Source organism: Chlorocebus sabaeus, chromosome 12 (assembly GCF_047675955.1).
Source record: "Chlorocebus sabaeus isolate Y175 chromosome 12, mChlSab1.0.hap1, whole genome shotgun sequence".
NCBI lineage: Eukaryota > Metazoa > Chordata > Mammalia > Primates > Cercopithecidae > Chlorocebus > Chlorocebus sabaeus.
Genome location: NC_132915.1, coordinates 106153081 through 106178996, shown reverse-complemented (window position 1 = coordinate 106178996; position 25916 = coordinate 106153081). Strand labels below are relative to the sequence as shown.

At 53.9% G+C, this 25916-nt stretch overlaps 1 protein-coding gene across 1 annotated transcript; it reads right to left on the bottom strand.

Moving 5' to 3' along the window:
• Window positions 1-6456: 6456 nt before the first annotated feature.
• PRDM12 (PR/SET domain 12) lies at window positions 6457-24183 on the bottom strand. Its single transcript, XM_008005920.3, has 5 exons — window positions 23961-24183; window positions 22026-22216; window positions 20486-20641; window positions 10703-10814; window positions 6457-8100 (listed from the first exon to the last, which is right to left on the bottom strand). Exons 1-5 carry the CDS (start codon window positions 24181-24183, stop codon window positions 7688-7690), a joined length of 1095 nt encoding a protein of 364 aa, XP_008004111.1. The 3' UTR covers window positions 6457-7687.
• Window positions 24184-25916: the final 1733 nt, after the last annotated feature.

Sequence of the window (25916 nt, the reverse complement as noted above, 5' to 3'; positions counted from 1 at the left end):
GGCCCCAAAAAGAATGGAATTCACATTAGCAGATGACAGCAAAGCCGATGTGTGTTCCAACTGCACGCGATTTACCCCAGAGCCTGCACCCTTTACCAAACATAAACCGAGTGCTTCGGCGGGTCCTTTGCTGAGTACATTACAAATACTATGTTATGTATTCCTCACTTTCAGCCCATCTTCGAGGTAGGCATTGCTATCCCTGATGATCATTTGGGGGCACCGAGCCCCCCAAACAGACCTGTAGCTGGGACTAGAATCCAAAACGGCAGACTCCCCCTCCCCCATCCTCTTTCTGCATCATCACACGCACCTTTATTTATTTATTTATTTATTTATTTATTTATTTTGAGACAGGGTCTTTGTCACCCAGGCTGGAGTACAATGACACGATTATGGCTTACTGCAGCCTTGACCTCCTGGGCTCAGGTAATCCTACCACCTCAGCCTCTTGAATAGTTTGGACTACAGGCACATGCCACCAGGCTCGGCTAATTTTTTGTATTTGTTTTATGAAGACAGGGTTTCACCGTATTGCCCAACCTGATCTTGAACTCCTGAACTCAAATGATCCGCCCATCTTGGCCTCCCAAAGTGCTGGGATTACAGGCATGAGCCACTGAGCCTGGCCACACTTACCCCTTTACCACCAGTAGACAAGTGGGTACCCGGAGACAGAGCAGCACATCTCAGGGGGCTTGTAAAAAGTATCGATTCCTTAGGCATTGAGGCTGTAAACCCCGAATATCTGAGACAGGTCTCAGTTAATTTAGAAAGTTTATTTTGCCAAGATTGAGGACGTGTGCCTGTGGCACAAGCTCAGGAGGTCCTGACAACATGTGCCCAAGGTGGTTGGAGTGCAGTTTGGTTTCATACAGTTTGGGGAGACAGGAAGCATCAATCAACATATGTAAGATGAACATTTATTCAGCCTGGAAAAGCAGGACAACTCTAAGCTGGGAAGGGGCTTCCAGGTCATAGGTAGATAAGAAACAAAGGGTTGCTTTTTTTTTTTTTTTTTTTTTTTTTTTTTGAGTTTCTGATTAGCGTCTCCAAAGGAGGCAATCAGGTATGCATTTATCTCAGTGAGCAGAGGGGTGACTTTGAATAGAACAGGAGGCAGATTTGCCCTAAGCAGTTCCCAGCTTGACTTACTTTTCCCTTTAGCTTAGTGATTTTGTGGCCCCAAGATTTATTTTCCTTTCATGAGGTTCTGCAAAGGTAAGGTCCAGAAGTCTGTGCGTGTTTTAACGCCCTATGTAATTTCAGTGGTGGAAAAGGTCTAAGATTCACTGATGCCACCACATTTGTGCATCTCTGCAGCCACTGCCCCAGGCTGATCAATGGCATCTCTTACCAGGGAGATAACCTCCTAGCTTGTCTTCCTAATTCTACTTTTGTCCTTCCTTCATCCAATCTCCACACAGCAGCCAGAGGGAGCTTTAAAAACAGATTAAATCACTTCCCTGCTTCCAGCACTTCTAGACTCCTGCCTGTCTCTGACCTCACGCTCCTCCTAACCCACTGCGTTACTCAATATGCTGCAGCCAAACTGTTATCGGTGGAGGGTGCCCAGGTTCTTGGCGTCTTGGACAAAACACACAGACAAAGCAAGGAAAGAATAAAGCAACAAAAGCAGAGATTTATTGAAAACGAAAGTACACTCCACAGGGGGAGAACGACCCAAGCAAAGAAACTCAAGAGGCTCCTTACAGAAGTTTCTGGGGTTTAAATACCTTCTAAAGGTTTCTCATTGGTTATTTGGTGTACACCCTGTGTAAATAAAGGAGCCACCCGTGATCAGTCTGATTGGTTGTGGAAAGTGACCAATGAGAGGCTGAAGTTACAAGTTACGCCCTATGCAAATGTCTGATTGGTTGTGGAAAGTGATCAATCAGAGGCTGAAGTGAAGTTACAAAGTTATACTCCTATGCAAATGAAGACTTGGCCCCCGGAGCAGCCTGACTGGTTGTGGGAAGAAGGGACCAATTAGAGGTACTTTCAGTTTTTCATCTGCCACACAGAAAAGCTGGGATTGCAAAGCGAGTAGCCTCTGGTCCTTTTGTTACTTTGAGGTGGAAAGGGGGTTTTCTTTTGATTTACTTCTAGAAAGTCAGTGTGAATCAGCCTTATGTTCCCTGCCTCCAGACCCTATTCTCCTGCCTCAAGACTAGCTGGCTTCCCTTCAGTGCCACAGCACCAAGCTCCTCATCACTCCAGGGCCCTTTACTCTGGTCTCTTTCTGCATAAATTCTCTTCGCCCAGGCTTTTGTGTGGCTGGCTCCTTCTCCTCACTCACAGCTTGCTCAAACATCACTTCCTCAGAGAAGACTTCGCTGATCATCTTATCTGGAATAACTCTCCAGTCCTTTTTTTTATCCCTTGATTCTATTTTACTTCTTGTCACTGATTTTTCTTTTTTTCTTTTTCTTTTTTTTGAGATGGAGTCCCACTCTTGTTGCCCAAGCTGGAGTGCAATGGCGCGATCTCGGCTCACTGCAACCTCTGCCTCCCGGATTGAAGCGATTATCCTGCCTCAGCCTCCTGAGTAGCTGGGATTACAGGCACCCATCACCACGCCCGGTTAATTTTTGTATTTTTTCAGAGAGACGGGGTTTCACCATGATGGCCAGGCTTGTTTCGAACTCCTGACCTCAAGTGGTCTGCCCGCCTTGGCCTCCCAAAGTGCTGGAATTACAGGTGTGAGTCACCGTGCCTGGGCTTGAATTTTCCTTTCTTTTTCTTTTCTTTTCTTTGTATTCATTTATTGCGGTCTCCCTCCACTAGAACATGCATGTACTGAAAACAGGGACTTGATCTGTTCTGTTCATCATATATCAATGCTTAGAACCAGGCCTGGCACACAGGGCAGCCATAAAATATTTGTTGAAAAAATACAATATACTTACAAAATACAGATTTGTTTGTCTGCTCATCGCCTGTTTTCCCACCAGGTATGAACCCCACAAATACCCGGACTGCCTATTTCCTATGTATGCTTGATATATAGTAGGCCCTTGTATTAAGCATGTCTTTGCTTTTTTTTTTTTCTTTTTTTTGAGACGGAGTCTCCCTCTGTTGCCCAGGCTGGAGTGCAATGGTACAGTCTCTGCTCACTGCAACCTCTGCCTCCCGGGTTCAAGTGATTCTTCTGCCTCAGCCTCCTGAGTAGCTGGGATTACAGGTGCCCGCCACCACACCTGGCTAATTTTTGTCTTTTTAGTAGAGACGGGGTTTCACCATGTTGGCCAGGCTGGTCTCGAACTCCTGACCTCGTGATCTGCCCGCCTCAGCCTCCCAAAGTGCTGGGATTACAGGCGTGACCCACCATACCCAGCGCCTTTGCTTTTCTGTACTCAGATGCTTTGAGATCTTGGGGCCTTGCTCTTCCCAGAGAGACTGCCCCGCCCAGGGTTAACCGGTTCCTGGAGATAGTGGACAACTCACCCAGGAGGTCCCTTGCAAACGCACACCACCCAATCCAGAGCCCACACCCACAAACACCTCCTTTATTAGGCTCTCTTACTCAGGACCAGTATCCAACTGTCCTGATCATCCCAAGACCAGACACCAGACAACTAGGGAAAGTCCTTATACCCCAGCACCTGCTGCAGTTGTCAAACCAACCAATCCTAAGCCTGCTTACCTTGCCTCACCCATTCCTTCCCATGGAAACCACAATAAAGGCTCTTACTCATGTTTTCCCCTCCTTCCCTCTGCCTCCTGACCAACCCAGTGCTTTCCTGTGTGGCTCTGCATGGCGCACCCTGCCTCTTGTTTCTAGAACAAAGATCTTTCTCCATGATAGTCATTTCCATGTTGGCATACCATGTCAGATTTCAGGACCCTTGAAAGAGCTCTCTGCCGGGCGCAGTGGCTCACATCTGTAATCCCAGCACTGTAGGAGGCTGAGGCGGGTGGATCACTTGAGGTCAGGAGTTCAAGACCAGCCTGGCCAACATGGTGAAACCCCATCTCTTCTAAAAATACAAAAATTAGCCGGGCGTGGTGGCTCAGGCCTGTAATCCCACCACTTTGGGAGGCCGAGGCTGGTGGATCACTTGAGGTCAGGAGCTCGAGACCAGCCTCACCAACATGGTAAAACCTCATCTCTACTAAAAATACAAAATTAGTCGGGTATGGTGGCAGGCGCCTGTAATCCCAGCTACTTGGGAGGCTGAGGCAGGAGAATTGCTTGAACCCAGGAGGCAGAGGTTGCAGTGAGCCGAGATTGTGCCTCTGCACCGCAGCCTGGGTAACAAGAGCGAAACTCCGTATTGAAAAAAAAAAAAAAAAAAAAAAGAAGCAGTGAGTTTTGTGCATCCTCCCCTGCCACAGGACAGGATTGTGACTGCTTTGATGGACCGTATATGTCAGAAATGCCTCTATGTGACTTCCAAAGTTAAGTCAGAATAGATGATCTTGATCTCCTGACCTCGTGATCCGCCTGCCTTGGCCTCCGAAAGTGCTGGGATTACAGGCGTGAGCCCCCGTGCCCAGCAGCTGCGTTTTCTTGTACTTCAAAATAGACATTGATTAAAAGAGCATTGGGGAGAAAGATTGGGGGGTAGTATCCACTTGTGGGTTTATGAGGAGGATTTCTGGAATGCATGTGTTTAAAGCCCTAAACCGGGCTGGACTCACGCCTGTAATCCCAGCACTTTGGGAGGCCGAGGCAGGTGGATCACCTGAGGTCAGGAGTTCAAGACAAGCCTGGTCAACATGGTGAAACCCCATCTCTACTAAAAATACAAAAAATTAGCCAGGCGTGCTGGTGGGCGCCTGTAATCCCAGCTACTCAGGAGGCTGAGGCAGGAGAATCGCTTGAACCTGGAGGTGGAGGTTGCAGTGAGCCATTGAACTCCAGCCTGTGCCACAAAAGCGAAACTGCGTCTCAAAAATAAAAATAAAAATAATGCCTCAAGCCCAGGGCTGGCCCACAGAAACTACCATGGCTGTGTTTGCATGTCTTTGATTAGGGGGACTGAAATCTCAGGAAAGGGGCCTCAGGCCTCTGCTGCAAATGCAAGCAAAGTAAGAGGTTAGGCTTTTCAGCATCATGCCTCCCTCCAGCGTGCAAGCCACAAGTCACATCCTTTCACCCTGGTATCCCAGGCCTTGGCACCCGGGGCAGCACACTTCTGTGGGAACAGATCTGTGGGCAAAGCAGAGGCACCTTGGTCTGCAGTTACAGCCAGCTACCACCAGGTGGGTTCTGGAGCCTGGGATGGGGATCCTGGGATTTGTTAGCTGGGACTTCACAGGACAAAATGACCTATGGAGAACAATTTAGATTTCTGTTCAAGGGCCTCACTGACTTCTCTGCGTATCTGACTCTGGCAGCCCCTACTTCAGGAAGCCAGAGTTATTTCCTGGGAGTCTCAACATGTGGGCAGGACAAGCCACCTGCCACTTCACCCCTTGACATCCCTTGGGGGACTCAGGACAGATAGACTTTAGTCAAGGGAACAAGAGGCCTGGGTGGGGGCTGCATGGGAGGGGGGAATGCAGGGGCCACTGGAGGCAATGGGAGCCTAATGGTGGAGTGTCAAAGGAGAAGTGAGGTTCCAGTGGGAGGAGAACCAAGGGTGACTTCCCCCACTGGCCTGAGGGAGTGAACCCCAGATGGGGCCTCCAAGTGAACTCATGAGGTGTCCAACCCTGCCTGTGCCCCAGTTTCCATGGTGCAGGACAAATCCCTCAAAGTATGGGGGTCTTTGGGAATACACCCCTGAAGTTCCAAATGGGGCTCGTCTGTGTGTCCAAGTGTGAATTCCCAAGTGTCTGCAGGGTGTGCATGTGTGCACATGTGTGCTGGATGAAGACGCAGAGTTGTACCTGTGGGATGCCAGGAAGCCACACACGCAGCGGGTTGGAAGATGACACCCTCATAGCTGGTGTATGCTGGAGCACAGGTGTGAACTCACACTCCCCTGCACGCACCTCCTTCCTGGAGAGGAGAGGGGAGCCTGGCCCTATAGGAACCATGAAGCCCTCTGGCTTTAACTAGAGGCCTTCCTGTTCCTGGTCTTTTTCAAGAGGGTCCGGAAATGGGTGCCCAGAATATTTGGAGAGTCTAGGCATTGGGACGGCACTTGGTGGCCATCTTGGCCCATTCCCGCTGGCTGCTTGAACATCTTCAGCTTGACCATTAAAATGAAAAAAAAAAAAAAAAGTAAATATTTGGGAGAAGTTACAAAGTAAGGCACTGATGTTTGAGCCAGCCGGAAACCACGAGAATCTCCCCAGCCCCTTTCGAGATTTCCAATTGCTTTGCACTGTGACCCATCTCACTGGGATCTGACACCCCACTCGTGACAAAGAAAATTTTCCTGTACACACCAGCAAGTGGAACAACTCTTACCTGCCCCTTTCCAGTTTCTAGACACTTTCTATATTTCCTTCATACAGATAAAAGTGTCCACCCATTCAGATGCTAAATGATAAATGTTCCAAGTAATTTTTATTTTAGAATACAAGAGAGGTACAAATGTATTTACAGTTGTACATATACAATCAAATAATAATATATCACAGTTTTGTAAATATCATTTTAGATAAATATTTACAAGGTTAAAGTGACCATTTTCTGGAAGTAGAACACAGTGTCTTGAAAACTCTATACATTTTATACTTTTCATTAATATTATAGTTTATTTTACAAAACGCCCCACGGGAATCCTGGTAAATGACTGCAAAGTGTGAGAGGCGACACCAGAGGGCGCGCACGGCCAGAATTTGAGGAAACGGGTAGGGACCGAGGGAAGTGTGGGCAGACGGGGCGGAACTCCTGGGACTGGGCACAGCTCGGAAGTGCCTCCTGGCCACAGAAGCCACCTTAACCTCCCGGGCAGCAGTTCCAGTCTTGCCCTCCTCTCGCTGGGGTGTGTGTGTTGGAAGGGGTTGGGGGGAACTTTCGCCTTCCAAGGCATGATGTCACAGCTGAAGGGGAGGGGGCATTGGTCCAACTCCCGCATTTTACAGATGGGGAAACTGAGGCCCAGAGAGGTGCAGGGTCTTGCTTGGGGTCCTACAGAGGATTTCCGTTGTGCCTCCACTTTCAACGTGCCTGGTGCACTGCAAAGATGCAGGTCTCTCTGGGTCTCTTCCGGCTGCCGATGGACCCCAGTAGCCCGCACCTGTCAAGGTTGCGTAAAGACTCCCAACACTTCAGGACACCAGTCCCAGGGGCCGGAAGAGGAGGTGGCGCCCCCACAAGTCCCGCGCCCGGCCGCACCCGGACAAGGAGGTCGCCCTCCCTTCATTCCGAAGCACAGGACTCTCGGTGGCGGAGGTGGGGACTCCCCTTCCTCTGCTGAGGGGTCCTCGGGGCGCTAAATTTCGCTTTCTTGGCACCCACGAGGGGGATGCCGGTCTGGACGCCCGGTTCTACAACAGGAGGGAGATTCGGGGGCTAGGCCAGGCTGGGGGACCCCCTCCCAGAGGAAGCGGCCGAGTAGCCGCACCATCTGCGTGACCTGGGTGAGGGACGCCGCCCTCAGTGTCCTCATCTGCGACACGAGCCGAGGCGGGGGTGCCTGGGGTACGTCTCCGGGGCGCACCCCCAGCGCGCGGGGCTCCGCGGGGGCGCCGGGCCGGGGGTCGGGGCGGGAGGGCGAGTCGCGCTGCGGGGCCTGGTTGCCGAGGGCCCGGGAGCGCGCGGGGCCGGGCGAGGGCGCGGGCGCGCTCACAGCACCATGGCCGGCAGGTGGTGCGCGGCGGCGGCGGCGGCTGCGGCGGCGAGAGCGGGCGCGTGCGCGTGCGGGGCGGGCAGCGCGGGCGAATGTGCCTGCAGCGCGGCGCTGGGCGGCCGGTGGCGCGCGCTCTTCTGGTGGGCGCGCAGGCCGGCCAGCTGCGAGTAGGCACTCTGGCACACCTGGCACTTGTAGGGGCGCTCGCCCGTATGCAGGCGCACATGGTTGCGCAGCGTGGACGACTGGCTGAAGCGGCGGTTGCAGAAGCGACACACGAAGGGCTTGTCCAGCGTGTGGATGCGCATGTGCGAGCGCAAGTTGCTGCGCGAGTTGAAGCCGCGGTGGCAGATGACGCAGCGCATGCGGCCCGCGGGGCCCGCCGCCGAGTCCGCCGGGTGGAAGTCCTCTGGCCGCGGGGCGGGGCGGGAGAAGGGAGACGAGGAAGGGGAGAGAGCAGCCCCGTTAGAACCGGCGCCCCGCGGCCCGGGCCCCCAGCGCCCCCCTCCCGGGGGGGATCCGACCCTGAGGGCGGGTGCTGCTTGGACGGTGGCAGACGGACGGGAGGGACAGCGAAGGGTCCCCCTGCTGGGGGATCCAATAGGAGTTGGACTCACGATCGCGATGCGAGACCTCCGAGACTTAGCGACTCAGCCTAGCTAAACCTCAGCTTTCTCATCCGTAAAATGGAAACCTAGCACTGCCTCTTCGGGCGTACGATTGCCCGAGAGGATGAGAAAAGACGTCTATGGAAGGTCTCTGCGCTAAGCACCCGACCTGCCTTAACCAGTGCCTGAGAGATGCCTGGATTGGAGCAGGCCTTCCGTAAAGCGGAGCAACTATGATGACCCCCACCCCCAAACCTTTCATTAACTCATCCCACAAACATTTACTGAGTGCCTACACTGTACCAAGGAACTGCGCCTCGGTTTTCTCCTTCCTGAAATGGAGGTACTACTAGCATCGCCCTCGTAAGACTGGTAATGATCAGTGAAAAAAGATTTTTTTTTTTTTTTTTTTTTTGAGACGGAGTCTCCCTCTGTCGCCAGGCTGGAGTGCAGTGGCGCGATCTCCACTCACTACAGCCTCCGCCTCCTGGGTTCAAGTGACTCTCCTGCCTCAGCTTCTCGAGTAGCTGGGACTACAGGTGTGCGCCACCACGCCCAGCTAATTTTTGTATTTTTAGTAGAGACAGAGTTTCACCATGTTGGCCAGGATGGTCTCAACCTCTTGACCTCGTGATCTGCCCACCTCGGCCTCCCAAAGTGCTGGGATTACAGGCGTGAGCCACAGCGCCTGGCCCAAAGTTTTGTTTGTTTTTTTTTTTCGAGACAGGGTCTCGCTCTGTCACACAGGCTGGAGTGCAGTGGTGCCATCTCAGCTCACTGCAGCCTCGACCTCCCAGGTTCAAGTGATCCTTCCACCTCAGCCTCCCAGGTAGCTGGGAACACAGGCTCGTGCCAGCACACCTGGCTAATTTTTAAATTTTTTGTAGATCTGGGGTCTTGCTATGTTGCCCAGGCTGGTCTGGAACTCCTGGGCTCAATGATCCTCCTGTCTCTGCCTCCCAAAGTGCTGGGATTACAGGCATGAGCCACTATGCGCAGCCTAGAGAAATTAATGTTTGTAAAACATCAGCTGCAGAGCAAGGACTTAATAAACAGTAGCTCACCAGCTCAGGTTCATCCTCCAAAAATAAGGACCACTGACCACAGTACCTCATGCCTGTAATCCCAGCACTTTGGGAGGCAGAGGCAGGAGGATCATTTGAGCCCAGGAGTTCCAGACCAGCTGGGCAACATGGCGAGACCCCATCTGTACAATAAATTTTAAAAATTAGCCAGGTGTGGTGGTGCATGACTGTGGTCTTAGTTACCTGGGAGGCTGAGATGGGAGGATAGCTTGAGCCCGGGTGGTTGAGGCTGCAGTGAACCAAGATAGTGCCACTGCACTCTAGCCTGGGCGACAGAGAGAGATCCTGCCTCAAAAATAAATTAAATTAAATAAAAATATGGATACTCAAATTTCACAGGCCAGGTGCGGTGGCTTACACCTATCATCTCAGCACTTTGGGAGGCCGCAGTGGGCAGATCGCTTGAGGTCAGGAGTTCAAGACTAGCTTGGCCAACATAACAAAACCCCATCTTTACTAAAAATGCAAACATTAGCTGGGCATGGTGGCGCTTGCCTGTAATCCCAACTACTCGGGAGGCTGAGGCAGGAGAATTGCTTGAACCTGGGAGGCAGAGGTTGCAGTGAGCCAAGATCGTGCCACTGCACTCCAGCCTGGGTGACAGAGTGAAACTCGGTCTCAAAAAAAAAAAAGAAAAAAGAAAAAAGAAAAAAAATACACAGAGGTTTTATGGAGATCCAGTGGGATGATATCTGCCAAAGGTTTAGCCTAGTTCTTGGCAAGAAATAGTTGTTGAGCAAATGGTCCCTGCTGTGATGGCCAGCGTCCCCGCAACACATACACAGGCACAGTCTGTCCTGCCTTCCTTCAACAGGCTTATACGGAGCACCTACTCTGTGCCAGACCCTGCACCAGACATCAGCGACAGGGCAAGGAAATATACAGGTTGTCAGAACTGGAAGGGAACTTAGAGATTATCTTGCCTAGGACCTTCCCTTTACAGATGAGGAAACGGAGGCACAGGGCATTTCCAAGATTGCACAGCAGAACTAGAACTCAATCCAGGCTCCTGCTGCCCAGCTCCTTTCTTCTCCTGTCACACCTCATTGCCTCTCTGGTCTCCCCCACATACCCCCCAGATAGTCTTTTTTGGCCAGGAAGCAGGAGGACCATCTCCCACCCATGCCCGGCCCATGTGGCAGCTCCAGGGGCATCAGCCTTCTTGGACCTGTATGTCTTATCTGCTCAATGCTGCCAGACATTGAACTGAGGCCCCTGGAGGTCAGGAACCTCCCTGCCTCTCTCATTCTCTCTCTCCCCTCCCTGGGCTCCCCTCTCCATGGGTCTGTGTCTCAGTGGCCCCACGGAGAACACCTACCATGCTTGTTCTTTTTCTGGTCCTCCTCTAGCCCAGGCACACCAGGGATCCCCAGGAAGGTGTTATGTGAGTTTCCGTACCACACCAGCAGTTCCTGGTCGGGTGGGATCATCTGCAGGGAAGGAGGCAAGAGGAGGTCAGGGAGGCAGCAGCTGGGAGGTGAGAGTTGGGGGTCTCTGAGCACCCCTTCACAGTCAGGAGACCTGGACCCAGTCTCAGCCCTGAGAAAGCCACACAGGCCCATTTCCACTGAGCTGTCCCGGCAAGCTGCATAAACACGGAAGACCCTGGGGTGTCAAACCCCTCTGTCCCCCTCTCCCTGCCCAGGCCATCTCTGTCCATGCTCTGGCCACAGGAGAGCTTCCAAGCTGACAGCACCAGAATGGACACCTCACAGCAAGTAGAAGTAATGGAAGATGGAAAATTAGAAATCTTTTCAATTCTTACGCAGGAGAACTAGAGTCAGCCAGCCCCCGGGGCTGCAGGGCTGAGCTGGATGTTTCCAAGAATTGTGGGCTGTGGGGCACCCTAGGGTACTTGGCTACACCCTGCAGGGATAATGTTCTGGAAACATCTCTTATCCAAAGCTTCCATAGACACCCCACATCACAGGTACTTCCCGACCAAGCACAGGGCTCTGAGTGTCTCCGTGCACATGGCAGATGCTAAAAAAGAAGCATTCGGATGGATGAACACCTCCACCCCAAGAAACATTGGGGTACACTGTCTTACACAGAGTCTAGTTCGCCGCATCCTAGGTCAATGACAGCGAACCCCACAAGTGATTTGGGGGCTCTGCTGCTCTCAGGGAGGACCTGCCCCAGGCTCATGGCAAAGGATGTTGGTCAGAGGATTTTGCAGTGATGATCCAGGGAGGCGTAAGGGGCCTGCTCCCGGGGTGGCACTGGCCATAAATACCACACGCTCCAGGACATCTCAAAGGGCCTGCCAGACCTCTCATGGAAGCCAGTTACCCCTCCCAAGTGGGGAAGCTCCAGGCCCTAGCCAGGCAGAGCGTATGAGAGAAGGGACAGCCTATCACTGTCCCGAGGCCTGGACCCCAGAAGTGCTGGCCTTGGCACCTGCCCCTGGGGGCCACTATCTGATGTGCCCAGAGAAACCCAGACACCCCCCGGCAACAGCTGGTTTGTTTTCCTGGAGGGTCCTTTATTAGGTGAAGCACAAAAGATCACATGGATTCCATCTAGAGGTGTCTGAAACCAGGCCAGGATCCCTCACTGGCTTCTGTGGTCAGAGACAAGGTCCCTTCTGTGTCTGTTTGCTTCATCCTGCAGAGCCCACACTCAGAACTCTGGCGTTCACTACGTCTTCCTTCCTCTGGTCAGAGCCTAGAAGACCCTCAGACCATTGCAGCAAGCTCTGCTCACCCTTGAAAAGAAGGGAACATGGAGGCCAGGCGTGGTCGCTCATGCCTGTAATCCTAGCACTTTGGGAGGCCGAAGCAGGTGGATTACTTGAGGCCAGGAGTTTGAGACTAGCCTGGGCAACATAGTAAAACCCTGTCTCTACAAAAAAATAGAACAATTAGCTAGGTGTGGTGGCGCATGCCTATAGTCCCAGCTACCTGGGAGGCTGAGGCAGAACTGCTTGAACCCAGGAGGCAGAGGTTGCAGTAAGCCGAGATTGCACCACTACACTCCAGCCTGGGTGACAGCGCAAGAGCCTGTCTCAAGGAAAAAAAAAAAAAAGAAGAAGAAGAAGGGGAGGTCGAAAGAGAAGGGGTGCGAACAGGAGGGTGTGAGGGAGTTTAGGCGACAGCCATCCTCCTGAGACTCAGCTTAGAGTCACCACATCCATTTCCTCATGCCCCCATGGTTCACAGGGCATCATGGCGAGCCTTAGGATCGGTAAGTGACGAGAAGCCAACGTGGAAACACCAAGTGCAGTCCCAGAAGCCACAGAAGGTGGTGTCCCAGATGGTGCCTCCCAGAAAGTGGACAGATTACAATCTGGCACCACAGCAAGAGTCCTGGTAATCTCTCTGCTCATTCATAGTCATGGCCACTGTCCAGGAGGCCAGCAGGTCAGAGGTGGAGGCCCCTGGTGGAAAGGGGCAGAGAAGAAAGAGGTTCTGATTTGGGTTGTTTTTTTTTCTCGTTTTTTTACACTTTTAAAAATTCTACTTTTTTCCCAGACCTCACCGGGATAGAAGGAAGAGGTTTTGTGAACCTCCCAGAAAAGCAGATGATGGCATTGAAATATTTAACATCAATTAATTGTGAAGGAAATCTGTCTACGGGATAGTGCAGATGAGCCCTCTGTCACCAGGTCCCTGTGTGACCTTAGGCAAGTCACTTTGGTTTTTGTGCTCCTCAAATGAGGGGGTCAGGGAACATGGTCCCTGAGTTCCCTCCAACTCTAAGACTGGTTGTAAGTCACCTCCAACGTTGTCCCGACCTTTGGCTTCCAGTCTTGTATGAAACCAGACACGTCGATGTCGTGGTTCTTCCAAAGCAATCAGCACCCTCCCCCGGACGGCTGAAGACGCCCCACAGAGGGTTCCTGCCCAGTCTGGAGTCAGACATATTGGGGTCCACTAGGCTCCCCATCTGCTGAGCAAGTGACCTTGGGCAAGTTGCCTCACCTCGTGGGGCTTGTTTCCTCACATTGCCATGGCCTCACTGAGTGGTTTTTGGGGTGCAGCGGAGCCATATGCGTAAAGCTCTTTGCATAATCGAGACATGGAAGCGCCAGTGATTGTTTTCCTGGAGTCCACCAACCTCTCAGAGAAGCTGGCAGCGGTTTCTGGCACATCCAACTCTCCGCAGGAATGCTTGCTGAGCCAGCAGAGTTGCAGAGGCCACTGGTTCGGTGGAAGCCCAGGGTGACCAGGGTTCTGCCGTCAGTGTCCAGCAAGAACACAACCTGGGCCCGAATGCCCCAAAGACACCAGCCCCATGCAGGTACCCCCACTTCCCAGCCCCATCTCCCCCAGAAGAGAAGTCAACTCCTCCAGCACAGATGTGGGATGAGATGGTAGGCTCAGCGAGCCCCCAGTGGAACTCCACCTCCAAGTTCCTAAGCCAACTTCAGCCTTTTAGTTTTAATTGAAAACAACTACTATGAAATATAAAATAAATACAATAACAGTCAGCTGGGTGCAGTGGCTTATGCCTGTAACCCCAGCACTTTGGGAGGCCGAGGCGGGCAGATCACTTGAGGTCAGGAGTTTCAGACGAGCCTGGCCAACATGGCGAAATGCCATTTCTGCTAAAAATACAAAAATTAGCCGGGCATGGTGTGTGCGCCTGTAATCCCAGCTGCTCAGGAGGCTGAGGCAGGAGAATCGCCTGAACTCGGGAGGCAAAGGTTGCAGTGAGCTGAGATCGCGCCACTGCACTCCAGTCCAGCCAACAGAGTGGAACTCCATCTCAAAAAATAAATAAATAAAATAAAATAAGAACTCTAATGGCAACAATTGCAGCATAAGGGTGAGTCATTTATTTACTAAGAATGCTTTTAATGTACTAAAATTAATTTTACTAATGAATTTAAAACTTAAAACAGCGATGCAGACATGTGGACCAAATTGTATAAACATATAACGCGGTATAAAATGAGAAGTCATTCTCTGCCACTCTGGATGCCAGCCACTGTCGCTGGTTTGCTGCTTGTCTTTCCCAAGACAAGATGGGTTTGCCATTTTGAGACTATTTTAAAATGCTGACTTAAGGTTCATGGAGAGTAGCAAGATGCCATCTACATCATGCCTCTGACTTTTTAAAAAATAATGAGCACGTATTACTTCTGGACACACACACACATTATTTTTTAAAAGCAAGAAAATCAATTAAGAAAAGCCTACAGGTTGGGTGCGGTGGGTCTCACCTGTAATCCCAGCATTTTGAGAGGCCGAGGTGGGTGGATCACTTGAGGCCAGGGGTTCAAGACCAGCCTGGCCAACATGGTGAAACCCTGTTTCTACTAAAAATACAAAAATGGGGCTGGGCACTGTGACTCACACCTGTAATCCCAGCACTTTGGGAGGCCGAAGCGGGTGGATAACGAGGTCAGGAGTTTGAGATCAGCCTGGCTAACATAGTGAAACCCCGTCTCTACTAAAAATACAAAAATTAGCTGGGTGTGGTGGCACACAACTGTAGTCCTAGCTACTCGGGAGGCTGAGGCAGGAGAATCTCTTGAACCCAGGAGGCAGAGGTTGCAGTGAGCCGAGATGGCACCATTGCACTTCAGCCTGGGAGACAGAGCAAGACTCTGTCTCAAAAAAAAAAAAAAAAAAAAAAAGAAAGAAAAAGAAAAAGAAAGGAAGAAAGAAAGAAAGAAAAAGAAAGAAGAAAAAATAATGGCCAGACTTGGTGGCTCACACCTGTAATCCCAGCACTTTGGGAGGCCAAGGTCGGCGAATCACCTGAGGTCGGGAGTTGGAGACCAGCCTGACCAACATGGAGAAACCCTGTGTCTACTTAAAATACAAAATTAGCCGGGAGTGGTGGTGCATGCCTGTAATCCCAGCTACTCAGGAGGCTGAGGCAGGAGAATCACTTGAATCCAGGAGGCGGAGGTTGTGGTGAGCCAAGATGGCACCACTGCACTCCAGCCTGGGCAACAAGAGCGAAACTCCATCTCAAAAAACAAAAAAATTAGCCAGGAGTGGTGGCACGTGCCTGTACTCCCATCTATCCAGGTGGCTGAGGCACGAGAATTGTTTAATCACCTGAACCCAGGAGGCGGAGGTTGTAGTGAGCTCAGCACTCCGGCCTCAGAGACAGAGGAAGATTGTCTTCAAAAGAAAAAATAAAAAAAAAGAGCCTGCTGGAATTGAGAATGGCACATATTTCCAGACAGCTAGAAGCCAGCAACCCCACCTGCCCAGAGGCTGGGAACTGGGAGTCTCTCTCAGCCCTTCTGTGCCCAGTGCCCAGGCCTCTGGTGTCTGCCTGCACCCAGGCATCCGCCATCAACAAACTTCTACTATCAAACCCAGGAAACCCAGGAACCTGCAGCTTCTTCCCTGGAACCCTGGGATCACTGTGCAGAGGCTCCTGGGGTCCCACCCGCTGACTGCCTGGATGCAGAGAACAGCCACCATGCCCTCTGGGCGCCCTTGGCAGCACTCTCTACTGCTGAGACTCAGGCCTGGCCTGGCAGGCCGGGACTCTCTGCTGGGGCTGGGAGAAGCAGGATCAGTTGGTCATTCACTTTTTAGGGGAGCAGGAAAAGGCTCAGGACACAAAACAAACAAAGCAATTCCCAAAGGAACTGAGTCCTGTACCACAAAAGCCACATCAGCAGAACTCTGGAATACCAGTGCCTGGGTCTCTTTCGACAAATGGACATGCCCTCTCAACGTGCTTCTCTGAGCCCTATCAGCCCAGAAGGTCTGTCCTGCCCCACTTTCTCAATTTTTTTTTTTTTTTTTTTTGAGACAGAGTCTCGCTCTGTAGCCCAGGCTGGAGTGCAGTGGCCGGATCTGAGCTCACTGCAAGCTCCGCCTCCCGGGTTCACGCCATTCTCCGGCCTCAGCCTCCCGAATAGCTGGGACTACAGGCGCCCGCCACCTCGCCCGGCTAGTTTTTTGTACTTTTTAGTAGAGACGGGGTTTCACCATGTTAGCCAGGATGGTCTCGATCTCCTGACCTCGTGATCCACCCATCTCGGCCTCCCAAAGTGCTGGGATTACAGGCTTGAGCCACCGCACCCGGCCCATCTCAATTATTATTATAAATTGGAAATGAGAGAATTTGGGGTTTGTTTTCCTGCTGTAAATTCATATCCTGCCACTGAACATGCTCCCAGGAGACTGCAAATACCCTCCCCTTCTCCACAGGCTCTGAAGCCCTAGTGTAAAAGGATCTCAATGTCATCTGGACAAACATCAATTTCCATTGTACCACAGATGTCCTGACACACCAATTAATAGAGTTCCAGCAAATAGATATTGGCCAGGGAGGCCACATGGTAGGGTGACTCAGCGCTCCAGCTCTGGGCTCAGACGGGCCTGGGTTCCCATCACAACTCAGCAACTTCCCGTAATCTCCCTAACATTTCAGTTTCACCGTGATAAAAATGAGGATAGTAACAGAGAGCAGCACTCTGAGGGCTATTTTTTTTAAAGTTGTTGGCCAGATGCAGTGGCTTATACCTGTAATCCCAGCACTTTGGGAGGCCGAGGCAGGCGGATCACCTGAGGTCAGGAGTCCGAGACCAGCCTGGCCAACATGGTGAAATCTACTGAAAATACAAAAATTAGCCAGGCATGGTGGCACACGCCTGTAATCTCAGCTGCTTGGGAGGCAGGAGAATTGCTTGAACCCGGGAGGCGGAGATTGCAATGAGCCAAGATTGCACCACTGCATCCAGCCTGGACAACAGAGTAAGACTCCATCTCAAAAAAAAAATAAAATAAAATAAAAATAAATAAATAAATAAAATGTAAAAGTTGCTAAGACCCTTTTAATCCTTCAACATTTAGTGGCCACTTGGTATGTGCTAGGTACTTTCTAGAACTGTCATTTTAGGCACCTGAAGTTATAGTAAATTCTGTGACTGGAGTAAGCCGGGAGGTTCCCCAGGGGTCACATTAGTGGATCCAACCAGACGCACGCCCTGCTTGGGTGCCTCCACTGACTGCCTGAGCTCTAAAACCCTATTGCCTTCGTTTCTGTTGAGAAGGCTGTTATTCTGTACTTATGGAAAGTTTTAGAGCAGCAATAGCATATTCTGCTTATTGAATAAAGATGTTCCTTACTATTTTTGGCAAGTAATGGGTTACTGTTATGAAATATGAGCGGCAGTTCTGAGTGGCAGAAAGTTTAAGAAAACATCACAGCAGAGGTCCTTCTCCTTGGCTAACTCATCCACACACACAGAATAAACAGCCGATTGATTCCCAAGTTGTCCAGGGAGTGGCCTGGGGAACAGCAGCATCTTCTCGTCTAGCCTACAAAGGCTGCGTGAGCTCTGGGCCTCAGCCTCATCTCAAGGGTGGCCACATACACCCAGACACACAGTTTATCTGGTAAGTGGAATCTGACATTGTGACAAAATGATTTGAGAAACCTGCCACCACAAAAAATATATCCAACTTTAAAAGTAAAATGGGTAGCATTTTTCTTCCTTGTCATTCACACAAACAGTCCCTTCTTAGAAGTCTTGCTAACTCTGTAAAAGCATTGACAGCCAAACTGGTGGATCTGTCTATATCACATATGTTATCACATATCTATACCTATACCGTGTGTGTGTGTGTGTGTGTGGTTGTCGTTTTTTGGTTGTCGTTGTTGAGACAGAGTCTCGCTTTGTCACCCAGGCTGGAGTGCTATGCTGCTGATAGCTCACTACAACCTCCGCCTCCTGGGTTCAAGCAATTCTCCTGCCCCAGCTCCGGAGTAGCTGGGATTACAGGCACCTGCCACCACGCCCGGCTAGTTTTTGTGTTTTTAGTAGAGATGGGGTTTCACCATGTTGGCCAGGCTGATCTTACACTCCTGACCTCAAGTGATTTGTCCACCTCATCCTCTGAAAATGCTGCGATTACAGGCGTGAGCCACCATGCTCTGCCTGATCCTCTTTTTTCAATTTAAATTCCTGATCGAATGTAGATGACATTTTTCCTAATCCTATAAACTCAGTTGCTTCCCTGAAGATATTCTTCAGCCTCCTTGACCTCGGACTGAATTTCTGTCTGAATGTCTATTCATGTTTCCTGACTTTGTTTGGCTTCTAGCCGGTGTGACCTGCACGGAGAGATGAGACCCCGGCCCCCACATCTGCCTCAGCCTGGAGTCCTCTTGCCAAAATGATGTAGGCATTTCTGGTCTGTCTCTTGTGTTCACATGTGTGGGCATGTGTGTGCGTATGGGGTTGGTGAGGGGATAGGTGGGAGTCCTCCATCACATCTGTACCAGGATGGCTGGGAAGGAGGGTATGAAGGTGAAGATGTATGTGACAGGGTGGTGGGGTGAGGATCTGGGAGGGTGCATTCTGTTAGATGTGGGGTTCAGCCGCACTGGAAGCCAGTTTTAGGATGCGGTGGCCCACTCAGATGGTCAAGGAGCCACCTCTGTCCTGGGCCTGCGCTACCTTCAGTCCTCTCTGCACCCTGTCCCACGGCCGTCTTACCTCACTTGAAACCCAATCCAGGAACCGCTCAGCTTTTTTTTTTATCCTCCACCTCCCGCTCCTCCAAGCACCACCCCTCAGCTGGGACCCAGGCTAGTCCCCCTGCTGTCACCTCTGGGAGAGTCCCTAGGGCCTTATTATTCAGGAACAACCAAAGAAACCCATCCCAGAAGCTACTAGGCCCTGGCACCCCCAGGGGTCTTAGAAAGAGCTTCAGGGTCTGAGTTCTGGGGAGAAAATGGAACATGGACTAAAGGTGAGTCGCTCTCTGCTCCTACAGAACACCCGAAAATCTCCATCAAGCCCCAGCCCCACCCCAAGGGGAGCAGGGAAGTGTGGTGGGAAGCGCCTGACCGCCTCTATACAGCACTTGCTACCAGTCTACCCCCAGCAGCCGGTGGGTACGTGGGCAGCTTCCCTCTACTCCTGGGCCAGATTTCTCGCCAAAGGACACTGTCCATGGAGGGTCCCAGTGTGGGCCTGCCGGGGTGACCACCTCTCTGCTTGGTTTGCACCCTCTGCCACTGCCCAGACACCTGGATCTTTTCTGCCTCTGCCCAAGCACTGCCCTACCAGGAAACTCTCCTCTTCCCATCCTCCTCTGAACCTTCCTGGCTCAGCCTCATATCTGCCACACCACAGGAAGTGATATTTACCTGCTGTCTTTTTTTTTTTTTTTTTTTTTTTTGAGATGGAGTCTCATTGTGTTGCCCAGGCTGGAGTGCAGTGGCGTGATCTCGGCTCACTGCAACCTCTGCCTTCCTGGTTCAAGCAATTCTCATGCCTTAGCCTCCTCAGTAGCTGAGATTACAGGTGCCCACCACCACGCCCTGCTAATTTTTGTATTTTTATTAGAGATAAGGTCTCACCACGTTGGCCAGGCTGGTCTTGAACTCCTGACCTCAGGTAATTCACTCACCTCGGCCTCCCAAAGTGCTGGGATTACAGGCATAAGCCACCGTGTTCAGCCTGTTTCCTGGCCCTGTCTGTCTCCTCTGAGACGGCTCAGGAAGCGCAGCTATTAGTGCTAACAGTCTCCCCAGATGGCCTGCAAAACCCCCAAGTCTGCTGCCTCCAAGGGAGACCTGGTTTTCTGGTCCGTAAACTGTAAATAATCACAGAGTCCTCCTCCTGGGGCCGCGTGGGGATTAAATACCGTACTGCATATCCACATCTGGGAGAAGCCTGACACACGGGAAGCCATCGCTGAGACTGGAGTCATGAGCCGTAAGCCACTGGTGCCCACGCACGCAGAATGAGGGCCATCAGACCGCTAAATGGCTGCAGACACACACCCTCTCTTCCACCCCAACTCGTTCCCTGGGCTACCTCTCCCCATCTTGCTTCTCTGTGCCTCTGTGACCCCTGAACATCGGGACACCCTCAGCCAACATCCGGGGACCTCACTATTGGGATGCTCGTGACATTCCCAATGGCATCAAGTTGAGAGCCCTATCCTTTCTGATGTGCAGCAGAAAGCTTCCCATGGAGGTCACACACCTGGAGAGCGGGGTGTCTGGAGACCACCTGTCTGCTGTAGCCCCATGGCCTGAGCAAAGCCAGCGAGGCCAGTGTCAGCTCCCCCTCTGTCCACTGTGGTTCCCGGACATCGCTGCCCTGCACACCTCCCCACACCGGGTTTACCAGCTGGTCCCTACACAACAGTGCACACACACACACCTCAATGGCCTTGTAGAAGATGCTGGTGCCGATCTGGACCACCTCTAGGTTTTGCTCTTGCTCGTTACGTGCACACTTGATGTAGGTCATCCAGCTCCGGTGGTCCTCTTGGCTGGCATCTATGAAGTAGCGCACCGTGCCATCCTCATTGAACACCTGGGCACAGATGGATCAAGGACCAGATAAGGCAGGGCTATGTCATGTGTACAATCTTCCAGGCACTTCCACACACACACTCTCCATCCTCACAACAGCCCCAGGAAGTGGATAAAGCTTCATTTTCCCACTGAGGAAAGGAAGGCTAGAGAGATTCAGGGACTTGCTTGAGGCTACCCTGTTGGAAGTGGCCCACAGGGGGTCAGTCTCCAGGGCCCTATGGGCTGACCATGATATACGCTCCTGTTGCCACGTCCTCCCTACCCCCAGAAGAAAAGGGTCTCCAAGGATCACTGCTCAGACAAAGTGGCCCTGAGCTATTTCAAGGGATGCAGAGGTGCTCCCCATGGCACTGGGAACATCAGCCAGGACCTCAGAGAGGGAGGATCCTGGAGCTCAGGGAGGAGGGCTGGCTCGCTGTGGCACTCCAGTTTGGCCTAAACTCCTTCACGCAAGCTGCCAAGGCCACTCGGAGGTCATACTGGACCCCAACTTCCTGACCCAGCAACTGGAGAGTGTGGTTAGTGGTGCAGCCCTCCAGAGGAGGGAGAAGATGAGGTCAAGAGAGGCCTCTGGGCCATCCCCCAGTTCTATAAAGTTGGGCTTCTCCAGGGTCCACCAGGAGGGGCCTGGAGTAGGGGAGCAGGTGAGGGAATGGGATTAGGAAGGGTGTGCACCAGTCTGGCACACTGGTTTCCCATTCTGCAAGGTTAGGAGGAAGCACAGGGGTGGCCCTCCCTGGCACTGTCACTGTCATGGGTGGAAAGGCCTAGGATGGAAGCCTCTTGGAGCTTCCGTTTCCCTCGGTAAAAAGGGAACAGTAAGGCATGGGCTGCTGAGGTCATCCATGACTGCAGGCTGGGGGCACAGAAGCTGACTCAGTGCCAGCTCAGCCACGGTCATCGGGAATGTCATTCTGCCTTCACCAGGCATTCTCCTTTCCAGCCCCACCTCACCCCCAGCCCAGGACTGGCCTTGAGGGGCTTCCCAGGCTGCTTCCCGGACCAGGGAAAGAATGTAAGTAGCTGGTAGGTACCCTGGAGGGAGGGAACGTGGGGACCCTGGGCAAGCCACCTGACTGCTCTGGGTCTCAGTGCCCTCATCTGCCAAGTGGAGCCAACCACAGTCCTGCTCTGCCGGGGTGTCCGGAGGAAGGAGGGTCAGATTTTCCGTGCCTTCTCGGCACGGGTTGGGAGGCGCCTAGAGGTGGGGTGAGCTCCAGGCTGGGGCGGCTTAGAGTCCCGGCTCAGGGGGCGTCCAGGCGGGGAGTGTCCGCTGCTTCCTGCCTGGTGGAAGCGGCGACCGCCGGACACCGCAGTCCCACCCGTGGCCAGCGCCCCTCGCAGGTCCCTGCGCCCCTCTGCCCCAGCCCGCGCGCACTTACCTCCCACATGAGGTTGTTGTTCTTGCAGATGTCCACGTGCTCCGGGGCGATCACGCGGCCGGTGAAGGGGCCCATCTCGGTGCCCGCCTTGATCCACGTCTTGGAGAAGATGCCGAGGCCCTCGCCAGGGATGGAGCTCTGAGCGATGATCACCTCCGCCGGCAGCACCAGGCTGGACAGCTTCTGCACTTCTGTGGCGGCAGGGCCAGGAAAACCGGTCAGAGCCCGAGGCAGCCAAGGACCGGCCCTTCCTTCCCTGTCGGGACCCCGGCTTCGGTCCTGCCCAGACCGGCCAAACCCAAGTCGGCCCCACATCCAGAGAAGCCACCCGGGTGTTGGGGGCAGTCGGATGTGCAGAGGCTCAAGGACCTCTCCTCTGTTTGCAACCTGGGGACCCTCCGTGCCCTGGAAAGCGAGTGGTGCGTTGGGGATCGTTTTTAGAAGCGGGTTTTTAGTCTCTCCGCGAATTCTCAAAGCATTCACAACTTCTTCGCTCTCTGCCCCGGATAAGTTTAAGAATTAATGAGCCAACGGCAGCGAGCGGTTTTATGCACGGGAGAACTGAGGCCAGGTCCTGCAAGGAGGTGAAGGCCAACCGGAGACTCTTTCGCCTAGTCGGGTTCCAGGAGCCCACTGTGCGTCCAGGCTCCGGGCACTGGCAGAGGACCCAGTGATCAGTGCTGGGGACAGACCTCGGGCTGGCAGGTGTTGGAGGTGCCAAAGCAGCACCGGTAGCAGCTGGCCAGGCTCCGCGCTCGCTGTGTGACCTCGGGCGCGCCCGAGTCCCTTTCTGCTCCCAGGCCGTAGGGTGCCAGGGAGGGCGGCGCCCGGGCTCAGACAAGCCCCGATGTCTTCTCTCTGGGCAGGGAGGAGCCGCGGCGGCCCCCAGCTCCCCGAGGGTTCTCCTGTCGGGCCTCTGCGGCCGGGCTGGGAGCGGCGAGGCGTACAGGGGCGGCCTCCATGTCTTACAAGGTTCCCCTCTAAGCTACCTGGGAAAATACCCGGCGAGCGGGCCGGCTGAAAGGGGGGGTTAAACGGTGTCCATTGCGGCGCGGCCGGCAATTTGTCACGCTGTTAAAGTGATCGCATTCATTCGGCTCCATTCGAAAGAAATTGCTAATTCTAAATTCATTAGCCCTGGAAGAATGCTGTAGCAGTAAATTGTAGCTCAATGCGGAGGGGACTTGTTTAAAAGGGGCCGAGGAATTCCCCTTACAAAAAGGGGGGATTAGATGGTTGACATAGCGTGAATGGAAGTGGAATTAGTCTTCACGGTAAATTAAGAGAGGAACAGAAATCGTAAAGGGGGAAAAGAGGGCGACGCGCAGAGATGCCAGAGCCAGGGAAAGATATTGTTTGCGGGTTGATGAATGAGGAATAAGAACTTGAGACATCTTAAAGAAAAGAAACTTTTCTCGCTCTCTCTTTCTCTCCCCCGCTCTCCCCGCGGCTTTTTCTCCCCGCCCGCCCTCCCTCCACCCCATCCCCAGCCCCGGCTGCCTTTTAAAGTTCTTGGTTTAAGTGGGAACTTTCGCGGGTCAAGCCCAAGTTAACTAAATGAATTTAAAACCCCTTCTTTTTGAGTCAACTGCTATTACACGCCTAGTAAGGCTTTAAATGCCAGGAACCCGCCAGCTCAAGCGCGGGAGGGGAAAGGAGGGGCCGGCGGGGGCGACGGAGCCGAGCGACGGGGTCGCCGGGCTCGGTCCTTGAGCCGTGTGGACTGCGGAGCTGCCCCGCGCCCCACCTCGGCTTGGTGGCTCGCGTCCTTGTTTGGCCCATGGGGAAACTGAGGTGCACGGAGCGCCGGGAGCACCCAGGTTGGCACAAGCAGCAGAGAGGCCGGGTATCCCAGCCGCGTCTCGCGCATCGCCAGGACGGGAATGGGGGTCGCAGGGAGGAGGGATTGCGCCAGGCCCCGACGGCTTGACTCACCGCCGGAGAAGGACTGTGCCAGCACCTCGGCGGTGAAGGCCGTCTTGGGGCTGGCGTGGTGGCTCTTGTCCTCGAAGAGCTGCTCCCCGAGCACGTTGCGCCAGCGGCCGTACAGGAAGCTGTGCAGGATGTCGGAGGTGATGACCTCGGCCAGCGCCAGTCCCGGCGCCTTCAGCCCTGTCTTGAGCACCAGGGCCTCAGCCGGGAGCACGGAGCCCATCATGGGCGGCCCGGAGCTCCCCGGCGCCGGGGGACGGCCGGGCCGATGGGGGAGGTGGGTGGGCGAGAGGGGAGCCCAAGGGCGAGAGGAGAGGGCTGCGATGAAGAAGGAACCAGAGCAGGGGGAGGACGGAGAGGAGGAGGACGCAGGAGGGAGTGGGAGGTGAGGGGGCGACTGGGAGGAAAGTGAACAAGGGGGAGAGAGGAAGAGAGATGGTGAAATCTGCAGAGATGGCAAAGGAGGCGCGGAGGGTGGAGAGACGCGGGTGGAGGCGGAGGCGGGTGCGGGGGGTGCGGGGTGGGAGAGAGGCGGGTGGTTGCAGGGAAGCGGCAGCAAGGGGCTCTCAGACGCGCGCTAGCCTCTCGCACACTCGGCCGGGGCCGTCTTCCCCTTGGCAAAATCTCAGCGCCTTTATAGGAGCCGCAGTGACCCTCCTAATTGGTTATTAATGACCCCCTGACGTCGGAGGACAGACTTGTTGTACCCGGCCGGGCTTGAGGAGCCTTCGTCGCGAAAGCTCGAGGGGCGGGGGCGCGCGGACCGCTCCGAACAGTCCCCCTCCACTCCTCCCTCCCCTTCCTGGTCCTTCCTTCCCCCTCCTGTTTTTTCTTCTCTCCCCGTGGGAAGCGCCGGGCAGGGAGGGAGGTTCAGCCGGCTGTGAGGAGAGGAGGGGATGGAGCAGGGGAGGGGGTGCGGCGAGGCTCGCCAGGACTCCAGGGAACGGGCTGGACAAGAGGGGACGCCTGGCTTCGGGCCCCGCGCTCCCCTCAGGCCGGATCCACGCTCACCTGCCTGGCCCAACCCGGTGTTCACCTTTCCTCTGCTGCCCCGGCCGGCCGGCCCAGCCCGGCACAGCTCTCCCTCCCTGGCCAGGGCCCGCGTCCTCTTCCCTCCCCGGCCCTACACTCCCCTGGCCACCACAGTCGCCCCGAGCTCGCGCGCAGCCCCAGTTGCCACGCGGATCTCCTGCTCAGACTGCGCTGCTGAAGCCGGCGCTTCGCTTCAAACGGGCCGCACCAACTAGCTCCCTGTGCGCAGTCGGGTGCGAAACTCCTCCGCGGGCTCACCCGGCTGCCTAGGCGGGGCTGCAGCCGTCGTCGGGGCTGGGGCTGGTCCCGGCCTGAGACAGCTTCGTGGGCGGCCAGGCTTCTGGCTCTTGAGGGGCCAGATCCAGGGTTGAGATGGGCGGACGGGAATCGCCCTGGCAGCCTGTCTCTGGGAAAAGAATTTCCTACGGGATATAGGGGGATTGAAAGGGGTCCCGAGACCGTTCCTAGGTGGGAGCAGGCGTGCCTGAGAGCGAAGTCCCTCCGAAACTGCAGGCAGCTCCGCGAGTGGCCTCAGTGCGGGTTCGGCTTGCGACTCGGCCTTGGGGCTCCTTGCTGAACTGCAACCTCGGGAAGCCCGTGGCGTTGCGGCGCCCCTTCCTTCTTGCCTCCTAGTTCTTTCTTTCTCCTCTGCCTCTCTCTTCTTTCCCTTTCTCCCCTCTATTCCTCCTGCCCATCACCCCAGGAGTAGACTTGCTTTGCGGCGGTTTTGAGGCACCTCGGAGCCCAGCGATCCCCTCTCCCGAAGCAGGGAGCTGCTGAGCCGGGCGGAAAGCCCACGCTTCCTGCAGGTTTCGCCGCTCCCCAGTGTCAGCCTCAAGCCTCGGACCCCAGGTCCTGACATGCTGGGTGAGGGGGCTCATCCCACCTGCCGCACTTCTGGCTCCCACCACAAGGCTACAATTTCAG

Bases quoted from the DNA above. Each gene is read 5' to 3' on its own strand.
- PRDM12 (XM_008005920.3), bottom strand. From the start codon at position 24,183: ATGATGGGCTCCGTGCTCCCGGCTGAGGCCCTGGTGCTCAAGACAGGG. The intron at 10,815-20,485 runs GTGTGTGTGTGT...CCTTCCCTGCAG, and splicing joins TCTTCTACAAGGCCATTGAG to ATGATCCCACCCGACCAGGA. The intron at 8,101-10,702 runs GTAGGTGTTCTC...CCCCGCGGCCAG, and splicing joins CCAGAAAAAGAACAAGCATG to AGGACTTCCACCCGGCGGAC.